Source organism: Trichomycterus rosablanca, chromosome 4, assembly GCF_030014385.1.
Source record: "Trichomycterus rosablanca isolate fTriRos1 chromosome 4, fTriRos1.hap1, whole genome shotgun sequence".
NCBI lineage: Eukaryota > Metazoa > Chordata > Actinopteri > Siluriformes > Trichomycteridae > Trichomycterus > Trichomycterus rosablanca.
Window position 1 is genome coordinate 47,231,865 of NC_085991.1, and position 23,596 is coordinate 47,255,460.

Genomic DNA, 23,596 nt, shown 5'->3' on the forward strand with positions numbered 1-23,596 from the left:
TTATTATTATTATTATTATTTAATATTAATAATAATTATTATTATCATTAATTACTATTATTATTATTATATTATCATCATTATTATTAATTTATTATTATTATTATTATTTTATCATTTTAATTGGGGTGGCACAGTGGCATTTTCTCCAGATGCTCCGGTGTCCTCCCACAGTCCAAAGACATGCAGTCAGGTGTGTGTGTGTGTGTGTGTGTCTGCCCTGCGATGGACTGACAACCTCTTTGGGGTGTTTCCTACCATTCACCCAGTAAATTACACCCACCGTGACCCTGATCAGGATAAAGTCTTGATTAGACAGATGATAAATGAATGAATGAATTATTTAAACCTGGTTTATATAGCTTTAAAAGATGATACTGTAACATAATATTCTCTCATTATTTATTTATAGGTATATTTCCTGTCCCCAGTTTCTGTGGGCAATATGCTAACAGGACAGGGTGGGTAGAGCACTGGACTATCAGTTGAAAAGTTGTAGGTTTGAATTCAAGTTCTGCAAAGCAGCCACAATCCAATTAATTGATTAATTAAATGAATCAAGTGAATTAGTAAAAAATGAAGTACACATGAAGAGTACGGTAACAGAAGATTCAGGGTAAAATGAAGTAACGTGTGGGTTGACGTGTGATTGTGCATGTAATAACATTTGATCTTTAACTGCACTCTGTAAATACCAAGCTTTTCTTAGTTGCTGTAATGTGCGATGAACCGTCATTATTTTAATCTTTGCTAACAATCAGAGTCGCGACAGTTTCTCATCTCGCTAATTATGCAGCGCGGCAACACATCCAGTCCATAAATGTGATCACATGCCCTTTCTTTCTTTCTTTTTTTATTTTTTCTGTTTGCTGTTGAGCAGAATGAACCACATGATCCTTCTAAATAACCCACACCAGACATTACAATTAAAATCCTGACATTTATTTCAGGGTCACGACCTTTATTTTTCTCTATTATTATTATGTTTCTGTATTTATTCTTTTTTTGTGGTCAGTGGACGCAGGATTTATCGAGCAGCCTGGTCTTTGGTCTTCTTCTTACCAGCGCAGATCTTCTTCTGGAAGTTTCATCTCCTGAGATGAGAGAACGTGTAGATTTATAGACCATGTTTGGCAGGAATGTTAGAATGAAAATGGTGCAGGATGGGATTTATTCTTGCTCTCTTGGTTTCTGTAGACGTGGGGGTATTACTTGTTGTGTTTATGTAGTACCAGACTGTTAGACGTACGTATCTCACACCAGTGAATAAGAGTGTTTGGGATATTTGGATTCACCACTTAGAAGGGATGTCCCAATACTTTTGTCCGTACAGTGTGGTGTGTGTGTGTATGTGTTTGTGTATCTGTGTGTATGTATGTGTCTGTGTATATATGTGTTTGTGTACTGGTGTGTGTGTGTCTGTGTTTTTGTTTTAGTGTGTGTATGTGTTGTGTATCGGTATGTGTGTATGTGTTTGGGTATTGGTGTGTGTGTATGTATCTGTGTATGTGTACGTGTACTGGTGTGTGTGTGTCTGTGTGTATGTGTTTTTGTTTTGGTGTGTGTTTGTGTATTGGTGTGTGTGTGTGTGTGTATGTATGTGTATGTGTACTGGTGTGTGTGTTTGTGTACTGGTGTGTGTGTGTGTTTTGTGTATCTGTGTGTATGTATGTGTTTGTGTACTGGTGTGTGTGTTTGTGTGTTTGTGTACTGGTGTGTGTGTGTGTTTTGTGTATCTGTGTGTATGTATGTGTTTGTGTACTGGTGTGTGTATGTGTCTGTGTATCTGTATATGTGTTTGTGTATCTGTGTATATGTTTGTGTACTGGTGTGTGTGTTTGTGTGTTTGTGTACTGGTGTGTGTGTGTGTTTTGTGTATCTGTGTGTATGTATGTGTTTGTGTACTGGTGTGTGTATCTGTGCATGTGTTTGTGTATCTGTGTATATGTTTGTGTATTGGTGTGTGTGTGTGTATGTGTCTGTGTATCTGTGTGTGTATTGGCGTGTGTGTGTGTATGTGTGTGTATATCTGTGTATGTGTTTGTGTATTGGTGTGTTTGTGTATGTGTGTATATCTGTGTATGTGTTTGTGTATTGGTGTGTGTGTGTGTATGTGTGTGTATCTGTGTATGTGTTTGTGTATTGGTGTGTGTGTGTATGTGTGTATCTGTGTATGTGTTTGTGTATTGGTGTGTGTGTGTATGTGTGTGTATATCTGTGTATGTGTTTGTGTATTGGTGTGTGTGTGTATGTGTGTGTATCTGTGTTTGTGTATCTAATTAAAATCCCGACAGTTATTTAAGGGTCACGACCTTTATTTTTCTCTATTATTATTATTATGTTTCTGTATTTATTCTTTTTTTTGGTCAGTGGATGCAGGGGTTATCGAGCAGCCTGGTCTTTAGTCTTCTTTCTACCAGCGCAGATCTTCTTCTGGAAGTTTCATCTCCTGAGATGAGAGAACGTGTAGATTTATAGACCATGTTTGGCAGGAATGTTAGAATAAAAATGGTGCAGGATTGGATTTATTCTTGCTCTCTTGGTTTCTGTAGACGTGGGGGTATTACTTGTTGTGTTTGTGGACTACCAGACTGTTAGACGTACGTATCTCACACCAGTGAATAAGAGTGTTTGGGATATTTGAATTCACTACGCAGATGTACAGATTCCCTCTCTGTGTTTTGTGGTCGTGTCTAAATAATTGTTTGATGTTTTTTTTGAGGGTGGCTAGGTGGGTAGCACTGTCGCCTCACAGCAAGAAGGTCCTGGGTTCAGTCCCCAGGCAGGGCGGTCCCCCCGTGACCCTATAAGTGGTTAAGAAAGTAAGTGAGTGTTTTTCTTTGCTTTGTCAGCATTGCTGCATTGGTCATACTTATTTGCCACTTTGGTTCACTGAATCCACTCAACCCCCCCATACTTCCCCATCCCTACCAACATCCGGGCCAGTGTATGTATCTTTAAATTAAGCTTTTATTCATGTCTTTATAGAGCTTGCTTGTGCACAGGGACAGGAAAGGGCCTTCCCTAAACTGTTACTGCACAGTTGGAATCATATAATATCCTTTATGTTACACCTGCTAGCAACTTTTGTGGCTGAAACAAATGAATTCAGTAATTAGAAGGGGCGTCCCAATACTTTTGCCCATACAGTGTGTGTATGTGTCTGTTTATCTGTGTGTGTATGTGTATTGATGTGTGTGTGTATGTGTTTGTGTATTGGTGTGTGTGTGTGTGTGTGTATGTGTATTGATGTGTGTGTATGTGTTTGTGTACTGATATGTGTTTGTGTATCTGTGTGTATGTGTTTGTGTATTGGTGTGTGTGTTTGTGTATTGGTGTGTGTATGTGTTTGTGTATTGGTGTGTGTGTGTGTGTATGTGTTTGTGTATCTGTGTGTATGTGTTTGTGTATTGGTGTGTGTATGTGTTTGTGTATTGGTGTGTGTGTGTGTATGTGTTTGTGTATCTGTGTGTATGTGTTTGTGTATTGGTGTGTGTGTTTGTGTATTGGTGTGTGTATGTGTTTGTGTATTGGTGTGTGTGTGTATGTGTCTGTTTATCTGTGTGTGTATGTGTATTGATGTGTGTGTGTATGTGTTTGTGTACTGATATGTGTTTGTGTATCTGTGTGTATGTGTTTGTGTATTGGTGTGTGTGTTTGTGTATTGGTGTGTGTGTTTGTGTATTGGTGTGTGTATGTGTTTGTGTATTGGTGTGTGTGTGTGTGTGTATGTGTTTGTGTATCTGTGTGTATGTGTTTGTGTATTGGTGTGTGTGTGTGTATGTGTTTGTGTATCTGTGTGTATGTGTTTGTGTATTGGTGTGTTTGTTTGTGTATTGGTGTGTGTATGTGTTTGTGTATTGGTGTGTGTGTGTGTGTATGTGTCTGTTTATCTGTGTGTGTATGTGTATTGATGTGTGTGTATGTGTTTGTGTACTGATATGTGTTTGTGTATCTGTGTGTATGTGTTTGTGTATTGGTGTGTGTATGTGTTTGTGTATTGGTGTGTGTGTGTGTGTGTGTGTATGTGTTTGTGTTTCATAGTTAGGAGTCTTTATGGTATTGTGGTCGTCGTGATGGTCTCGGCTAATCATAATCTGATTAGCGTGTGTTAGCCCTGTAGACTGAGTCTTAATGCGCCATTAGGAGAAAAGCTGTGTCGCCGTAGTTGCTAATACCAGCCGGCAAACCGAACTGACCCGACAGTCATCAAGCTGTCCGGTTATTTCAAACCCAGGAGCAGACCACAAAGAAATGACCCTTCAAGGCCTGGCGAGTTTGACCCTTTTTTAAATCCCCCAGTAAAGCCTTTCTATCGTCCAGCCTTCATCGGTGTAGCGAGGAGCAAATCCCAGCAGCTCCCAGCTGATAAGCACTCCAGAAGCTTACGCCCGCCAGCTCTCAAAACCCACAGCCTGTGATCTGACCGCTGGCTAATCTGGACCAGCTCGACTGTCTAGATCCAGCGGTTTTATCCAGATGTTGCTAAATGCTGTACAATGCGCTGTTGTACAGAGCTGTTAATCTGCTCGGAGGAATCAGGTCAGAGTTTTAATCCTGACTTCAAAATGAATATTTACTGCAGACGCTTTAGTTAGTACATTTGTCCACAGATACACTGTATGGCCAAAAGTACAGACCATGAGCTTGTTGGACATGTAATTGATGTAACTGATACAGAAATTAATTATCTTTAATCAATTATTAATTAATTAATGTATTTATTAATATGTGCATTTATTTTTTATTTGTTTCTTTTATTACTTAATTATTTATTTATAATATTTTTATTGATTTAAGATAAGAACTGATTCAATAATACAAATATTTTAATTTATTTAATGTATTAATACATTTTAATTAATTTATTTAACCAATTAGTTATTCTTATTTAATAATTAATAAATAATTAATTCATAAAAAAAATACATTAATTAACTTACTGGACCATGAGCTTGTTGGACATGTAGTTAATAAACTAATTAATTATTTTTAATGAGGTTTTAATTAATTAATGTATTTATTAATGTGTGTATTTATTTTAATTTGTTTCTTTTATCACTTATTACTTTTAATTTATTTATAATATTTTTACTGATTTAAAATAAAGAATTAATGTATTATTAAATTTATTTAATTTATTAAATTTATTAATACATTTTAATTAATTTATGTAACTAATTAGTTATTATTTAATTATTAATTAATTAATTCATAAATAAATACATTAAATAATTTAACTGACCAGTTGGATGTCCTATTTCAAAAACATGTAACTAATAAAGTAATTAGTTATTTTTAATCAATTATTAATTAATTAATGTATTTATTAGTATGTATTTATTACTCTTATTACTTAATTAATTTGTTTATAATATTTTTACTGATTTAAAGTAAAGAATTAATTTTAATGTTTTAATTTTAATGTTTTAATTAATAAATGTATTTTTATTTATTTTATTTATTTATTCATTTTAATTAATGTAGCTAATTAGTTATTCTTATTTAATTATTAATGAATTTATAAATAAATACATTAATTAACTTACTTGACCATGAGCTTGTTGGACGTCTATTTCGTCTATTGTTTCTTTTATTACTTGATTTATTTATGCGTAATATTTTTAATGATTTAAAACAAAGAATTAATTTAAGAATTAATTAAATGTATTAATACATTTTAATTAATTCATGTAACTAATTAGTTATTCTTATTTAATTATTAGTGAATTATTAATTCATAAATAAATACATTAAAAACTAACTTGACCATAAGCTTGTTGGACGTCCCATTTCAAAAACATGTAATTAGTAAACTAATTAATTATTGTAATTAATTAATAAATAATGAATGTATTTATTAATGTGTATTTATTACTTTTATTACTTAGTTAATTTGTTAATAATATTTTACTGATTTAATACTTTTTTTTTTTATTAGTACATTTTAATTAATTCATGTAACTAATAAGTTATTTATTAATTCATAAATGAATACAGTAATTAACTTACTTGACCATGAGCTTGTTGGACGTCTCATTTCAAAAACATGTAATTCATAAATTAATTAATTATTTTTAAACAATTATTAATTAATTAATGTATTTATTAATGTTTATTTATTTGAATTTTGTTTTTTTAATTACTTAATTAATTTATTTATAATATTTTACTGATTTCAAATAAATAATAATGTATTTATACATATATTTTCATTTATTTAATTTATTAATACTTTCTAATTAATTTATGTAACTAATTAGTTATTCCTATTTAATTCATTCATTCATTCATAAATAAATACATTAATTAACTTACCTGACCATGAGCTTGTTGGACGTCCTATTTGAAAAACAAATGGTATTAAAACAGAGTGACCACTATGTGATCTTTTCATCTAGAACAACAGCCACTCGTTTGAGAAGGCTTCTCACAAGAGTTTGAAAAAGTATGTCTGTGGGAATTTGTGCCTATTCATTAGTACAAAAGAGCATTTGTATGGTTGGTCAAGAAAGCCTTAGCTGATGTTCCAGTTTATACCAAAGCTGTTCAGTGGGGCTGAGGTCAGGACTGTGCAGGACACTGGAGTCATGCTGGAACAGAACAGGAAAGGGCCTTCCCTAAACTGTTGCTGCAAAATTGGAAGCATATAATTTTCTGTATATTGATTTATTACACCTGGTAGCAATTGTTGTGGCTAAAACACATGAATTCAGTAATTAGAATGGGCGTCCCAATACTTTTGACTGCTAGTCATTCATTCATTCATGCATTCATAAGCACCACAGAACAATTCCATCCACAGTCAGCAGCTCAGCAGACCGAACCCCCGAACCGAAGGCGTCTCTCCGCAGTGGAGCGAACGTTCAGCGCCCCTCTCTAGGGCAGAGAGGACGAGTCTTCCGCCAAATCGCTGCACAAGCTGGATTTGGTTATCAGCACTGCTGAATAATGCATCAGACAAGCAGCAGTGCATCCTGGGCATGTCCTCTTTATCCCTGCCTCCTCTTCAGCTCGACCTCCCCATGAGCCTCCTATCCAGGCCCCTGCACGCCTGTCACTTTGCTTTTCCTCTGCTGCATTAACAGTCACGTAATAAAATCCAGCGTGGTGCCGAGTACATCATCCCAGAAGGGTTCGCACATTATCCGGCCGGGTGTTTTTAGCGGTTTTGAACAGGCACTGATGTTTGTCTCGGACTGAACTTTTTTCTGGGACTTCCTGGATGACCGGTGACATTTCAGCAGGGTGACCGCTCTTGTGTAGATGCACAAGTGGTTCAAGTTTGTGTGTACAAGGGCTTATTTACATTTATATTTGTGACATTTAGAAGATGCTTTTATTCAGCACAACTTACACTTGTCACTGAATACAAATCAAGCAGTTGAGCATTAAGGACCTCGTTCAGGGGTCAAACTAAGGCAACCTGGTGATGGTGGGATTTAAACCGGACACTTTATAGTTACTAGTCCACTACTTAAGTGCTACCACTGCACATATTATGTGGTACAGTGTGGCTTTAGTGATACGGTGGAGTCGTAGAGACTTAGGTGTGGCTTTGGTGTGGTGGTATGGTGTGGCCTGTCTATCTATCTATCTATCTATCTATCTATCTATCTATCTATCTATCTATCTATCTATCTATCTATCTATACTGTAGATCTATCTATCTATCTATCTATCTATCTATCTATCTATCTATCTATCTATCTATCTATCTAATATACTGTAGATCTATCTATCTATCTATCTATCTATCTATCTATCTATCTATCTATCTATCTATCTATCTATCTATACTGTAGATCTATCTATCTATCTATCTATCTATCTATCTATCTATCTATCTAATATACTGTAGATCTATCTATCTATCTATCTATCTATCTATCTATCTATCTATCTATCTATCTATCTATCTATCTAATATACTGTAGATCTATCTATCTATCTATCTATCTATCTATCTATCTATCTATCTATCTAATATACTGTAGATCTATCTATCTATCTATCTATCTATCTATCTATCTATCTATCTATCTATCTATCTATACTGTAGATCTATCTATCTATCTATCTATCTATCTATCTATCTATCTATCTATCTATCTATCTATCTATCTAATATACTGTAGATCTATCTATCTATCTATCTATCTATCTATCTATCTATCTATCTATCTATCTATCTATCTATCTATCTAATATACTGTAGATCTATCTATCTATCTATCTATCTATCTATCTATCTATCTATCTATCTATCTATCTATCTATCTATCTAATATACTGTAGATCTATCTATCTATCTATCTATCTATCTATCTATCTATCTATCTATCTATCTATCTATCTATCTATCTATCTATCTATCTAATATACTGTAGATCTATCTATCTATCTATCTATCTATCTATCTATCTATCTATCTATCTAATATACTGTAGATCTATCTATCTATCTATCTATCTATCTATCTATCTATCTATCTATCTATCTATCTATCTATCTATCTATCTATCCATCCATCTATCTATTTATCTATCTAATATACTGTAGATCTATCTATCTATCTATCTATCTATCTATCTATCTATCTATCTATCTATCTATCTATCTATCTATCTATCTATCTATCTATCTATCCAACTATCTATATAATATAGAGCTCTCTGTCTATCTGTCTGCCTTTCTATCTGTTTGTCTATCTACCTACCTGTTGGCCTATCTGTCTGTTTTTCTATTTGTCTGTCTGTCTATCTCTCAGCCTGTCTGGCTGGCTATCTGTCTGTCTATCTATCTATCTATCTATCTGCCTGTCTATCTACCTGTCTGTCTATCTATCTGTCTGTCTATTTATCTGTTTGTCTATCTACCTACCTGTCGGTCTGCCTGTCTTATATATCTATATAATATAAATATGTCTGTCTATCTGTCTGTTCACCTATCTGCCTGTGTTTCTATTTGTCTGTCTTTCTGTCTGTCTGCCTATCTATCTGTCTGCCTGGCTATCTGTCTGTCTGTCTATCTATCTACATACCTGTCTGTCTGTCTGTCTCTATTTATGTCTATCTGTCTGTCTACCTGTCTGTCTATATCTATGCCTGTATGTCTGTCTATCTATCTGTCTATCTACCTGTCTGTCTGCCTGTCTTATATATCTGTATAATATAAATATGTCTGTATGTTTGTCTGTCGGTCTATCTGTCTGTCTGTCTGTCTGTTTGTCTATCTGTCTATCTATCTATCTGTATGTCTTTATAATATAGATCTGTCTATCTATCTACCTTCTTGTTTGTCTGTCTGTCTTTGTATTTCTATCTACCCTCCTGTCTTTCCGTCCGTCCGTCTGTCTATCTATCTAATATATACACTAATAAACTCTAATCAACTGCTATATCATACACATTTATTTATTTATTGTTGTGTGTGGATGTAGGGGGGGGTTCTACACCTGTATTTGGGACTAAGTATATTTGTAGGGCGGGCGTGTGAATCAGTCTGTAAAAACACTGCGCCTGTACCCCTCACATTGCTCGACTCTGCTGAGTTGCTGTTGCTGGTGAATCACGTGACATTAAATAGACAATGTAAGAGCGAGGGCATCGTGTGGGCGTGTGATGTCCGGGTGGTTATTCATACGCGGGGTTGTGAGTGTTCATGTGTGTGTGTGTGTGTGTGTGCGCTGAAAAGGGTCTTTCAACTGAATCTAATGCGGGCCTTGGTGCGGGGCATTAGTCTGGCCCTCGTCTCTGCTGACTTTGCCGTTTTCTGTCCAAAACACCATCGAGAACTTTATCTCCACCAGCCCTGACCACTGATCTTCTGTGTGTGTGTGTATATATATATTGCACCCTGTTCTTCAATGGTCAGGACCCCCATCGGACCACCACAGAGCAGGTATTATTTGGGTGGTGGATCATTCTCAGCACTGCAGTGACACTGACATGGTGGTGGTGTGTTAGTGTGTGTTGTGCTGGTATGAGTGGATCAGACACAGCAGCGCTGCTGGAGTTTTTAAACACCGTGTCCACTCACTGTCCACTCTATTAGACACTCCTACCTGGTTGGTTCACCTTATAGATGTAAAGTCAGAGACGATCGCTCATCTATTGCTGCTGTTTGAGTTGGTCATCTTCTAGATCTTCATCAGTGGTCACAGGATGCTGCCCATGGGGCGCTGTTGTCAGTCCAGCAGTGACAGTGAGGTGTTTAAAAACTTTATCAGCACTGCTGTGTTTTATCCACTCATACCAGCACAACACACACTAACACACCACCACCATGTCAGTGTCACTGCAGTGCTGAGAATGATCCACCACCCAAATAATACCTGCTCTGTGGTGGTCCTGTGGGGGTCCTGACCATTGAAGAACAGGGTGAAAGCAGGTACAAATATTATGCAGAGAAACAGATGGACTACAGTCAGTAATTGTAGAACTACAAAGTGCTTCTATATGGTAAGTGGAGCTGATAAAATGGACAGTGAGTGTAGAAAGGAGGTGGTTTTAATGTTATGGCTGATCTGTGTATTGCGTTGCATTGTGTTCGATCACAATTGTACGTTGCTTTGGATAAAAGCGTCCACTTAATGCTGTAAAATGTAAATATAAATCTACTAATGGTCCAGTCCTGAAAAAACTCTGGGCTTTGGCTCGTTTGTGCTCTCTAGGACTCTGTGCGATTGAACAGTTGATTTAATTATCTGTGTACATCCTGCTCACATGTCCCAGCCTACATAAAAGCCTCCAGAAACACTCGACACACAGGATTAAATCACAGGTCTATAACAGTACAGCGCCGGACGCGGCACCCGGACAAGTTCAGTCAGCGGAGCCAGGCGGAAAGTAATCAGCATTAAATGAAGCCGGGGTTTATAAACGAGGTCCGATTCTGTAGCAATTACGAGCAGGATGCTCAGAATAACAAGCAGCTCCACTAAACTCACTCATCCGCTGGAAATGAGTGCAGCCGGGCATTAGACCCCAGAGTGTCCTGTTCTGACAAAGTGTCTCAGTTCAGGGTTCTTGTTTTCCCATTTCAGCTGCTCTTGTATTTAGGGGTCGCGATAGTGAATCATTCTGGTCTGCAAATCAGACTTGGCACCATTTTTACACTGGATGTAGTTCCTTGACCCAACCCTTCTATTTTTATCCGGGCCTGGGACCGGCACAGAGAGCGCACTGACAATTGCACCTCCTTACCCCACCCATGGCCAATTAGGTCTGTGTGGATGCCCGGCCGGCCGAGAGCACCGTGCAGCCTTACGCTATATAAACGCTGTGATCCAGGTTTATATCCGTGATCCTATCAGCCGGCCATGCGTCTACACGGACACAGCAGGATAGGATATGTCTGAGGTGGGAGGGGTGTGGCTGCAGAGCTCCATAGAACCAGGTTTGATCCTTATTTCCGCTTACTTTTAAGTGTCAGCACCGGCATCTATGATTCAGGCCTGTTGTTATTATACAGTACATTAAAGTACAGTATGTGTGCAGCATTGTAGCTCAGCTGGGTATAGTAGTGTGGTGCTGCACAGCAACTCCAGTCCTGGGTTTGAGCCTCGTCTCAGATCAATGTCTGTGATGAGTCGGCATGGTTGTTTTTGGATGCTTGAGGTTAGATTAGGTACTTGAAATTGATTTGAGGTAAAAGTAAGTAAATGTAAGTTAAAGTTTCCTCAGACCCACAGCAGAGTTTGACATGTTCTTTAAGTGTCCTTGTATTAAATGACAGTAAAATCGCTGTACATTCCTGGATGGTAATCCCACCGGTGTTTGGAGCGGTGTTAGGAAGGATACACTGCGGCCCTGATCATGACCGCCTTTGATATTATTTACTTTGTGTTTATTTTTACGGTCCTGATCAGAGTCACAGTGAATCCAGAGCTTATTTCAGGAAGAAACAGACCCCCAGTATGATGGGTGAAATTCAGAGTATCTAGTTTTAAAAACAAACAAAAACATTCACAGGCTCAGGAGAACATGCCAATCTCTATGCCGGACGGTAATCAGAGGCAGGGAACAAACCAGGTGTGTATAGTGAGTGCTCAGTTTGGGCCAAACCACATCTGCCTTCGTCTAATAACAACCCCTCCTTTATAATGTGGAGGTCAGCACTGCTGTCCCATTCACTCTGTGTGTGTGTGTGTGTGTGTGTGTGTGTGTTTACTATTGTACGGGGTAAAGCCAGAATGAAAAGAGACAGGACGGTGAGACAGACTGGAGAAGAAAAGCGTTTGCTAAAATGCTCGACTGCTTCAGTTTATGCGCCTGTCAGGATGTCCGGGTTCCACAAAGCACGAACGTCCAATCACAACCACTGCTTTTCTCCTTCTAGTTCACATGGTCCAGTGTCTTTATATCTTTGGATACATGATACATTCATCCATTCATCATTCATTCATTCATTTATCTCTGGCAACCAGTTCATTCAGGGTCATAGTGGATCCAGGGTCTGTAGTGGAAAGAATAGGACTGAGGTAGGAATACACTCACTCACTCATTCATTCAGTCACTCACTCATTCACTCACTCACTCTCTTACTCATTCATTCTCTCACTCATTCACTCACCTAAACACTTGCTCAATCACTTATTCAATCACCCACTCAATTACTCACTCACTCAGTCACTCATTCATTCACTCATTTAATCACTCACTCGCTTGCTCAATCACTCACTCATTCACTCACACATTCACTCACTCATTATTTCACTTACTCATTTACTCACTCTCATTCAATTACTCACTCTCTTACTCATTCATTCTGGCACTCATTCACTCGCTTGCTCAATCACTCACTCATTCACTCACACACTCACTTATTCACTCACTCATTATTTCACTTACTCATTTACTCACTCTCATTCAATTACTCACTCTCTTATTCATTCTGGCACTCATTCACTCGCTTGCTCAATCACTCACTCATTCACTCACACTCACTCATTCACTCACTCATTATTTCACTTACTCATTTACTCACTCTCATTCAATTACTCACTCTCTTACTCATTCATTCTCGCACTCATTCACTCACTCATTCACTCACCCACGCACTCGCTCAATCACTCACTCAATCACCCACTCAATTACTCAGTCACTCATTCATTCACTCACTCATTCACTCGCTTGCTCAATCACTCACTCATTCACTCACACTCACTCATTATTTCACTTACTCATTTACTCACTCACTCATTCAATTACTCATTCTCTTACTCATTCATTCTCGCTCTCATTCACTCACTCATTCTCTCACCCACACACTTGCTCAATCACTCAATCACCCACTCAATTTCTCACTCACTCATTCACTTACTCATTCACTCACCCATGCACTCGCTCAATCACTCACTCAATCACCCACTTAATTACTCACTCATTCATTCACTCACTCGCTTGCTCAATCACTCTCTCACTTATTCACTCACTCACTCATTTAATCACACACGCATTCAATCACCCACCTACTCACTCACATACTCTCTCACTCACTCATTCACTCACTCTCTTACTCATTCATTTATGCACTCATTCACTCACTCACCCACCCACACGATCACTCATTCACTCTCCCACTCACTCTTTTACTTACTCAATCACTCACTCATTCACTCTCACTCATTCAATCACTCACTAATTTACTCAATCACTCACACTCAATTACTTACTCAATCACCTATTCACTCAATTACTCACTCATTCACTCACGTAATCACTCACTCACTCAAACAATAATTACCTCATTTACTCACTTCTCAGGTGTGAGGATATCCCAAATTTACATGGACACTGGTTGAGCCTGTCAAACTCCACACAGACTTAAACTATAGGCAGAGAATCAAACCCGGGTCCCTGGATCTGCACGACCCGGACACTGCTCGTTGTACAGGATGCCACATATTAAACCTTCTTTTTCAATTATGCTCAGATAGAGATCCTGTAAATAAACCCTGTGTGGTTCGAGCTAGAGTTGGTCTGCGCTCTCTGTGATGTTCATTCAGCCGGTGTAGCGTTCAGCGAGGGGCTGGCGAGTCTAAATGACTGTTTTTATTAATAACTCCCTGCTCTAATTATGCTGCGGAGATCATTAGCTTCAGCGCGCACAGGAGGAAGCCTCGGTCGTGTTAGCCTGATATATAGCGCATGCCATGTGGCTGGTTGGTTCGGGAAGTAAGTGGGTGCCCACGGGGCCTAGTTTCATGCCCGGCAAGGGAGCTGATGTCAGGCCGCTGTGTTGTTGTTCTGCTTGGATGAGTGTGTTAGGGAATGTGTGTGAGTTTTGAAACCAGTAGCAAGAGCTGCAATATGAACTAGAAAGACTGGGATGGAAAGTTTTCCTAGTTTATGTTAGCTGATAACCGCTGTTATCAGCCGCTGTTGGAAAGCTCAAACGTTAGACCCTTGTTTTTAAATGAACCTTTCACATGAGACAAAACTAAGAATTATTTAGATCAGTGTGAGATGTGTGACTCTCCATGTGCAAGACTGGCCTCACTTGTGAATCCATCAAAGTATGGGAGACTAAGACTCCCGAGAATCAAGTGGTAATATGACTCTCACAAAAATCAAGCAGTAAAATAATGACTCGACTCCCAAGAGTCAAGTGGTAAAAATGACTCGACTCCTAAGAATCAAGTGATAAAAACGACTCGACTTCCAAGTATTAAGTGGTAAAAACGACTCGACCCCCAAGAATGCAGCGGTAAAAACGACTCAACTCCCAGGGATCAAGTAGTAAAAACTACTCGACTCCCAAGAATCAAGCAGTAAAATAAAAATGACTAATCTCCCAAGAATCAAGTGGTAAAAACGACTCGATTCCCAGGAATTAAGTGGTAAATACGACTCGACTCCTAAGAATCAAGTGGTAAAAACGACTCGACTCCCAAGAATCAAGTGGTAAAAACGACTCGATTCCCAGGGATCAAGTGGTAAAAACGACTCGACTCCCAAAAATCAAGTGGTATAAATGACTTGACTCCCAAGAATCAAGTGGTAAAAACGACTCGACTCCCAAGAATTAAGCAGTAAAAAAACAATGACTCGTCTCAAAAGAATCAAGTAGTAAAAACGACTCGACTCCCAAGAATCAAGTAGTAAAAACGACTCAACTCCCAAGAATCAAGGGGTAAAAACGACTCGACTCCCAAGAATCAAGTAGAAAGAACAACTCGACTCCCAAGAATCAAGCAGTAAAAAAACAATGACTTGTCTCAAAAGAATCAAGTAGTAAAAACTACTCGACTCCCAAGAATCAAGCAGTAAAATAAAAATGACTAATCTCCCAAGAATCAAGTGGTAAAAACGACTCGATTCCCAGGAATTAAGTGGTAAATACGACTCGACTCCTAAGAATCAAGTGGTAAAAACGACTCGACTCCCAAGAATCAAGTGGTAAAAACGACTCGACTCCCAAGAATCAAGTGGTAAAAACGACTCGATTCCCAGGGATCAAGTGGTAAAAACGACTCGACTCCCAAAAATCAAGTGGTATAGATGACTTGACTCCCAAGAATCAAGTGGTAAAAACGACTCGACTCCCAAGAATTAAGCAGTAAAAAAACAATGACTCGTCTCAAAAGAATCAAGTAGTAAAAACGACTCGACTCCCAAGAATCAAGTAGTAAAAACGACTCAACTCCCAAGAATCAAGGGGTAAAAACGACTCGACTCCCAAGAATCAAGTAGAAAGAACAACTCGACTCCCAAGAATCAAGCAGTAAAAAAACAATGACTTGTCTCAAAAGAATCAAGTAGTAAAAACTACTCGACTCCCAAGAATCAAGCAGTAAAATAAAAATGACTAATCTCCCAAGAATCAAGTGGTAAAAACGACTCGATTCCCAGGAATTAAGTGGTAAATACGACTCGACTCCTAAGAATCAAGTGGTAAAAACGACTCGACTCCCAAGAATCAAGTGGTAAAAACGACTCGATTCCCAGGGATCAAGTGGTAAAAACGACTCGACTCCCAAAAATCAAGTGGTATAAATGACTTGACTCCCAAGAATCAAGTGGTAAAAACGACTCGACTCCCAAGAATTAAGCAGTAAAAAAACAATGACTCGTCTCAAAAGAATCAAGTAGTAAAAACGACTCGACTCCCAAGAATCAAGTAGTAAAAACGACTCAACTCCCAAGAATCAAGGGGTAAAAACGACTCGACTCCCAAGAATCAAGTAGAAAGAACAACTCGACTCCCAAGAATCAAGCAGTAAAAAAACAATGACTTGTCTCAAAAGAATCAAGTAGTAAAAACGACTCGACTCCCAAGAATCAAGTAGTAAAAACGACTCAACTCCCAAGAATCAAGGGGTAAAAACGACTCGATTCCCAAGAATCAAGTAGAAAGAACAACTCGACTCCCAAGAATCAAGTAGTAAAAAAACAATGACTCGTCTCAGAAGAATCAAGTAGTAAAAACGACTCGACTCCCAAAAATCAAGCAGTAAAAAAAACTGCCTTGTCTCAAAAGAATTAAGTAGTAAAAACGACTCGACTCTCAAAAATCAAGGGAAATAAAAAACGACTCGACTCCCAAGAATCAAGTGGTGTTTGGTGGACTGCGCACTCGTCGGAGGAAGCTCCTCGGATGTGATCGGGCTCCCCAGCTGCGCCAAATTAGGACAAAATCCATAAATAAAATATAAAAAATAAAGAAAATGACCAAGTTCAGAGGTAAAATGGCTTATAATTAAAAAAGTAGAGATTCCATACCTTTCTATATCTTTATATACTAGTGTAGGTATATAACATGACCTCAAATGTGATCTTATATTAAATCTATAATTTATTTTGGACCCTCCAACAGCCCTGTGAACTGACCGTGTCCGCTCTTTTCACCTCCAGTTGTGAATAAACCAACAGTGGAGCCTTAAGATATTCCAGCCGAGCGCACAAAGCTTCAGAGCGGATCCTAATTGGCACGGTGAGGCATTAATCTGCCAGCGAGAGCTTCGACTTCCCTCGTTGTGATTCCGCCCGTATCCTCCGGTGCTGCGCTTTTCCCACTTCCACTCTTTCCTCCCTTTCAAGCCGTACCTGTTTTCAGAAAGCCCGCGGGGCTCCTGAGCGCCATCCATAATGTATGAGTGTCACGCTTTAGGAATTTCACTCACATCTTGTGCAGCGATCGGGGTCCTAAAACTAAAAGCTAAAACTAAAAGACTGACCCACGCCGGACGTGTGTCCTGTAGGGAATCGCATTCATTCGGTCATTCTCAGTCTTATTTCTGTCTCCTTCTCTTTCAGTGACGTTTCACGACTGTGGACGAGGAGGCCGAGTGAACTTCGAATGCAGCCGGCCTGACGACTTCAGGATCCAGATTGATGGCGAGGTATTGACTCTCCAGGCGCTGCACCCATCTTCACTTTCCTCCTCTTCATCATCTGTAGTCAGTGTTACAGCGCAGGACGGCTCCACACAGGAGCAGTGGCAAACCCACATCAGGCTCCTGCCCTCAGGGGCCAAAAAATCACAGGTAAGCAACTATGAAACGTGTATTTGAGGTGAAGGAATGTCAAAACGAATCATGCACCGTTTTCTTGAACATATTTTTCGTTGTCTTGACTGGAGTGACACTAACAGATCTGATCTTTTTAACTTGGGGTTTATTTTTTGGATCTTCTATGATTATTATTATTATTATTTATTATTATTATTATTTTGTTATTATTATTATTACTGTTATTTTTATTATTATTATTATTATTATTTTTATTATTATTATTTTATTATTATTTTTATTTCCATTATTATTATTATTATTATTATTATTATTATTATTATTTCCATTATTATTATTATTATTATTATTATTACCATTATTATTATTATTATTATTATTATTTTATTATTATTATTTTTATTTCCATTATTATTATTGTTATTATTATTATTATTATTATCATTATTATCATTATTATTGTTATTATTATTGTTATTATTAATATTATTATTACTAGTAGTAGTAGTATTTTCCATTATTATTCTTCAGCTTTCTGTATGGGTCGTTTATTCAGACATTAGCCAGTCATGTCCATGCAGAGACCTGACCGGCTGATAGCACAGCTGCGATTTAAACCCTGGATCCCCAGATCTCATCAGTAGTGGGCTAGCATACTTTAGTTCTTCACATGAAGTTTCCAGAATAATGTTCTTCCTTCTGGGCTTGGGATCGGCACTGAGAGCGCACTGCCAGGTGCACCTCTTAATGGCTAGGCTGTTCGGCTATCCAACTACCACCAGGACGTCCAATCATGTCAGTGTAGATCAGGGGTTTTCAACCTTTTTGGACGTGCGCCCCCCTTCGTGTGCCAACAACGAACTTGCACCCTCTCCCGAACCCCCCCGCCCACTCGGGCTTGCGCCTCAACCCCCCCACCTTTGTCAACCATCTCACAGAAACCATTGCGAAAGCTCTTGACAAGCTAAAATTACATAATTAACGTTGTGCATCATACATACGATGCAATTTTGCTGATTGAAATTATTACTTTAAAAAGATAATACAACCAGATCCCATCTGAGCCGATTCTATCAGCACATTATATAAATTCGTGGTTCACTTTTGTAAATCGTAAGCGGTTCTTGCTTCTGATGTAGATGAGGGCAGAAAACGTTACAGAGGCAAGCAGAGGTAAAAGTACATCAATTACTAAGTTGGTTAGTTCAGGATTCTCTGCTTTGACTGACAGAAAACTTTTAGCTCCACAGTCAGAACGAGTCTGACTCGGTTACCGCTCTGTGGTAATAGCAGTTTAATTAAGCCTGAGCTTTTTAAGGTAAGAGAGTCATACAGAATGTTCCAGTACCTGGTGTTTATTTAAAACCACAACATTCATTAATAACAGTAAAAACGGAGAGATAACAGAAAAGAAATGAATCGACTCCTGAATCACTTATATTGATACTGTGAACAGAGCATCTCTCTTTAAGACACACACACGTCCTATAACAGCAGTCGTTGCTTTTGTCACCGATTTATTTTCACTGTTAGCCCTATTTTTAAGGTATTTTTCAGACTGAACTGGATAACATTAAATGTGCGTGTGTGCGTGGTCAGCAAGACTAATCAAATGTGTCTCCTGTGGGTAAAAAAATTAATTGCTTTAGTTTTAGAAGTAAAAAAAAAATCTCGTAATGCCACGCCCCATGGTCAGGCACTCGCGCCCCCCGGACAGGCACTCAACCCCACAGGTTGAAAACCCATGGTGTAGATGACCGACCGGCCGATATCACCACTGAGATATGAACCCCTGATTTGAATGTTTGGACTAGTGGGCTAGCATGATTTTAACAGTGCGGTTGTTTAATATGATTTACATTTTGTGTAGAGGAATGAGAGAAATTGGAGCCAAAAAACCTCACGCTGAAAAATCTTGGCTGATTTAAAATGCACGTTGCCGACTGGCCGTGTCCAGACAGATTTGCAAATTGAGAAGTGCCAGGATTAGTATGTGAGCTGTGAGTACACACGAGGCTCGATGTTATTTACCACAAACCTTAATACCACAGCTGACCTGCGGTGGGAAAACAGAACGAGCCGTCAACCTCAGGGCTGAACCCCCCCTGTTTCACCCGTCACTTTATTCACATACACTGTATGGACAAAAGTATTGGGACAGGTGTAATAAATCAGTTATATTAAGGAAATTATGTGCCACTTTTATGCTTTGATATTCAGTAAATGATATTTAGCTTAATAACCAAATAAGCCAGTGAGAACCAGACCAATGACATCACTGAGTAAAAATTACTCAACCTCAAATAATTAAGTGGTAAAAACTACTCGACTCCCAAGATTCAAGCGGTAAAAACGACTCGACCTCCAATAATCAGGCGGTGAAAATGACTTGACCCCCAAGAGTCAAGTTGTAAAAATTACTCAACTTAAAAGAATTAAGTGGTAAAAACGACTCGACTCCCAAAAATTAAGTGGTAAGAACGACTCTACTTTCAAAAATGAAGGTAAAAATGACTCGACTCCCAAGAATTAAGTGGTAAAAATGACTTGACCTTCAAGAATCAAGTGGTAAAAATACTCACCTCCCAAAAATCGAGTGGTAAAAATGACTCAACTTCCAAGTATCCAGTTAAAAATGAATTGATTCCCAAGAGTTAAGAGGTAAAAACGTCTCGACTCCCAAGAATTAAGTAGTAAAAACAACTCGACTACCAAAAATCAAGCAGTAAAAAAAAAGACTCGACTCCCAAGAATCAAGTGGTAAAAACGTCTCGACTCCCAAGAATCAAGTGGTAAAAAACGACTCGACTGCCAAGAATCAAGCGGTAAAAATGACTCGACTCCTAAGTATCATAAGATAAAACAACTCGACTCCCAAGAATTAATTGGTAAAAACAACTTAACTTCTAAGAATTAACTGGTTTAAAACGACTTGACTCCCAAGAATCAAGCGCTAAAAACGACTCGACTCCTAAGTATCATAAGATAAAACGACTCGACTCCCAAGAATCAAGCGCTAAAAACGACTCGACTCCTAAGTATCATAAGATAAAACGACTCGTCTCCCAAGAATTAAGTGGTAAAAACAACTTAACTTCTAAGAATTAACTGGTTTAAAACGACTTGACTCCCAAGAATCAAGCAGTAAAAAACGAATCAACTCCCAAAAATCAAGCAGTAAGAAAATGACTCGACTCCCAAAAATAAAGTGGTAAAAACGACTCGACTCCCAAAAATAAATTGGTAAAAACAACTCCCAAAAACTGAGTAGCAAAAATGATTTAACTCCCAAGAATCAAGTGGTAAAAACGACTCAACTCCAAAGAATCAATTGGTAACAACAACTCCCAAAAATCAAGTAGCAAAAATGATTTAACTAACAAGAATCAAGTGGTAAAAACAACTCAACTTCGAAGAATCAAGTGGTAAAAATGACTCAACTCCTAAGTATCAAAAGATAAAACGACTCGACTCCCAAGAATGAAGAATGGTTTAGAATGGTTTACCCTTATGTAGTGAAAGTGCGGTCTAGGAAATATTGTCCAGTTTTCTTCTGCCTAATGCAGACACAGTGATGTGATTGGTCACTTTCTAATAGATAGAAAGGATAATGAAAAAAATGGAGATTAAAAGAAGAGTGGTGATAGAAAGAACAATATTTATTTATTTATTTAATTAATTTTTCAGAAGCTCTGACATTATAGCCTTTTGTTGTGTGACTACTACATTTAAAATTAAAATAAATTATATAAATGGTTGGTGTTGACGTTCTTCTTGAGAAATGCCATTAGAATATACTGGATACGTCTACTATCCGCCCCGGCCCATCTCTGCAGTATTGTACCATATGCTTTATGTCCCAGCAGATAATTATTTCATTTCCTTTCAATTATCATTCCTCCTAATGGTGAATATGGTGGAGGAATGAAATGAACATTCCTAAATGGTGGCATGTTATGGGTGCTAAACTTTAATAGGTGTAATGACGGTGTAATGTAAGACGTAGCAGCTGCATCACCTCCTGTTGTTCAGGATATATTTCTGTAATAAAGCAGAGACGTTGATCTAACCCTTAATATACGTGCTCACCTCCATCTGTTTAATCCTGTCTTACTGTTCCTTCTGCTCTCACCTCAGTACTCGTTTCTGCTCCTTAAAACAGCTGTTCTGGCCAAAGGTTTCTGATCATTCATTCATTCATTGTATGTTTCACCACCGCTTTATCCTGGTCAGCTTTGAGGTGGGTCCAATTCACTTGGCGAAAGGCACGAACCACCCCGGACAGAATGAATGAATGGATGGATGTATGAATGAATGTATGAATGGATGGATGTGTGAATGAAGGAATGAATGAATGTGTGAATATATGGATGTATGGATGAAGGAATGAATGAATGTGTGAATATATGGATGTATGGATGAAGGAATGAATAAATGTGTGAATGTACGAATGGTTGGATGGATGGATGGATGAAGGAATGAATGAATGTGTGAATGGATGGATGTATGGATGAAGGAATGAATAAATGTGTGAATGTACGAATGGTTGGATGGATGGATGGATGAAGGAATGAATGAATGTGTGAATGGATGGATGGATGAATGTATGAATGGGTGAATGAATAAACAAAGGAATGAATAATGTATGAATAAATAGAGGAATAAAGGAATGAATGTATGAATAAATGGATGTATGAATGAATTAATAAATAAATGGATGAATGAATGTATGAATAAATGGATGAATAAATGGTTAAATTTATAAATACAGCAATAAAGGAATGAATGTATGAATTGATGTATGAATGAATAGATGAAGGAATTAATATCGTATGAATAAATGAATGTATGGATGGATGAATGTGTGAATGAATAAATTATGAAATAAAGAAATTAATGTATGAATAAATGGGTGCATAAATGTATGAATAAATGAAGGAATAAAGGAATGAATGAATGTATGAATAAATAAATGAATGGATGAATGAATAAATAAAGGAATAAAGGAATGAATTAATAAATGGATGAATGAATAAATAAAGGAATGAATTAATAAATTGATGGATGGATGAATGTATGAATGAATAAATGTATGAATAAATGGATGGATGTATGGATGGATGGATGAATGTATGAATAAATGAATGGATGTATGAATGAATAAATGAAAGAATAAATGGATGGATGGATGGATGGATGAATGTATGAATTAATTAATGTATGAATAAATGGATGTATAAATGGATGGGTGGATGTATGAATAAATGGATGAATGAATGTATAAATTGATGTATACATGAATAAATGAAGGAAAAAATAAATTAATGTATGAATTTATGGATGGAAGAATGAATGAATGGATGGATGGATGGATGGATGGATGAAGGAATGAACATAATATAATTTAAGATAAGACAACAATAACTTAAAGTAAGGTGGGTGCTGCACAGCAACATGAGTCCTGGAGGTCCGTTTCGCTCCTGTATACACCAGCGCACCATGCTAGCTTATTGCCAGCAATCTGGCGCATGTTCCTAAAATGATGAGGTGATGAACTTATTTACACTTGTCCAGGCTCGGCTCGGGGTGAGACGGTGAGACTCGGGGGAACGAGGTTCTCTTTTTTTCTTCTGTTCATTTCTTCACTGCATCAGATGGTGGTGTAAATTGTCTGATTCATGAAGAGTCGACTGGAGCGTCTCAGTGGAGTCGTTTTCTCGGTTGATTGCGTTCGCTCTTTATCCCCATGATCTTTCTCACCACAGCACATTTACTGAAGAGTTTTAGGGCCTGTCCGATCACCCGTGCCTTTTAAAACTGCCGCCGGATCCTACGAATGCGATTTTAATCGATTAACTCTTTTAGCTAAATGAAGCGCTGAACAAACAGTGGATAACGACTCACAAATGTGTCCCAGCCATACAAATGCTGTCATCTTTTGACTGAATGGGCACAAATTCCCACAGACATACTTCAAACTCTTCAAAGAAGAGTACCTTTATTTACATTTACATGTTCGGCATTTAGCAGACGCTTTTATCCAAAGCGACTTACAGTACTGTGACAGTATACAATCTAAGCAATTGAGGGTTAAGGGCCTTGCTCAAGAGCCCAACAGTG

The 23,596-nt window shown here is 37.9% G+C and overlaps 1 protein-coding gene across 1 annotated transcript in view; it reads left to right on the plus strand.

Annotated features, from left to right (window-relative positions):
* LOC134312454 (cadherin-2-like) overlaps nt 1-23,596 on the plus strand; it is a 181,428-nt gene that overhangs the window by 102,207 nt on the left and 55,625 nt on the right. The window contains exon 3 of the mRNA XM_062994412.1: nt 17,262-17,491. Within this exon, the coding sequence (XP_062850482.1) occupies nt 17,262-17,491 (230 nt within the window). The remainder of the gene's footprint in view (nt 1-17,261; nt 17,492-23,596) is intronic.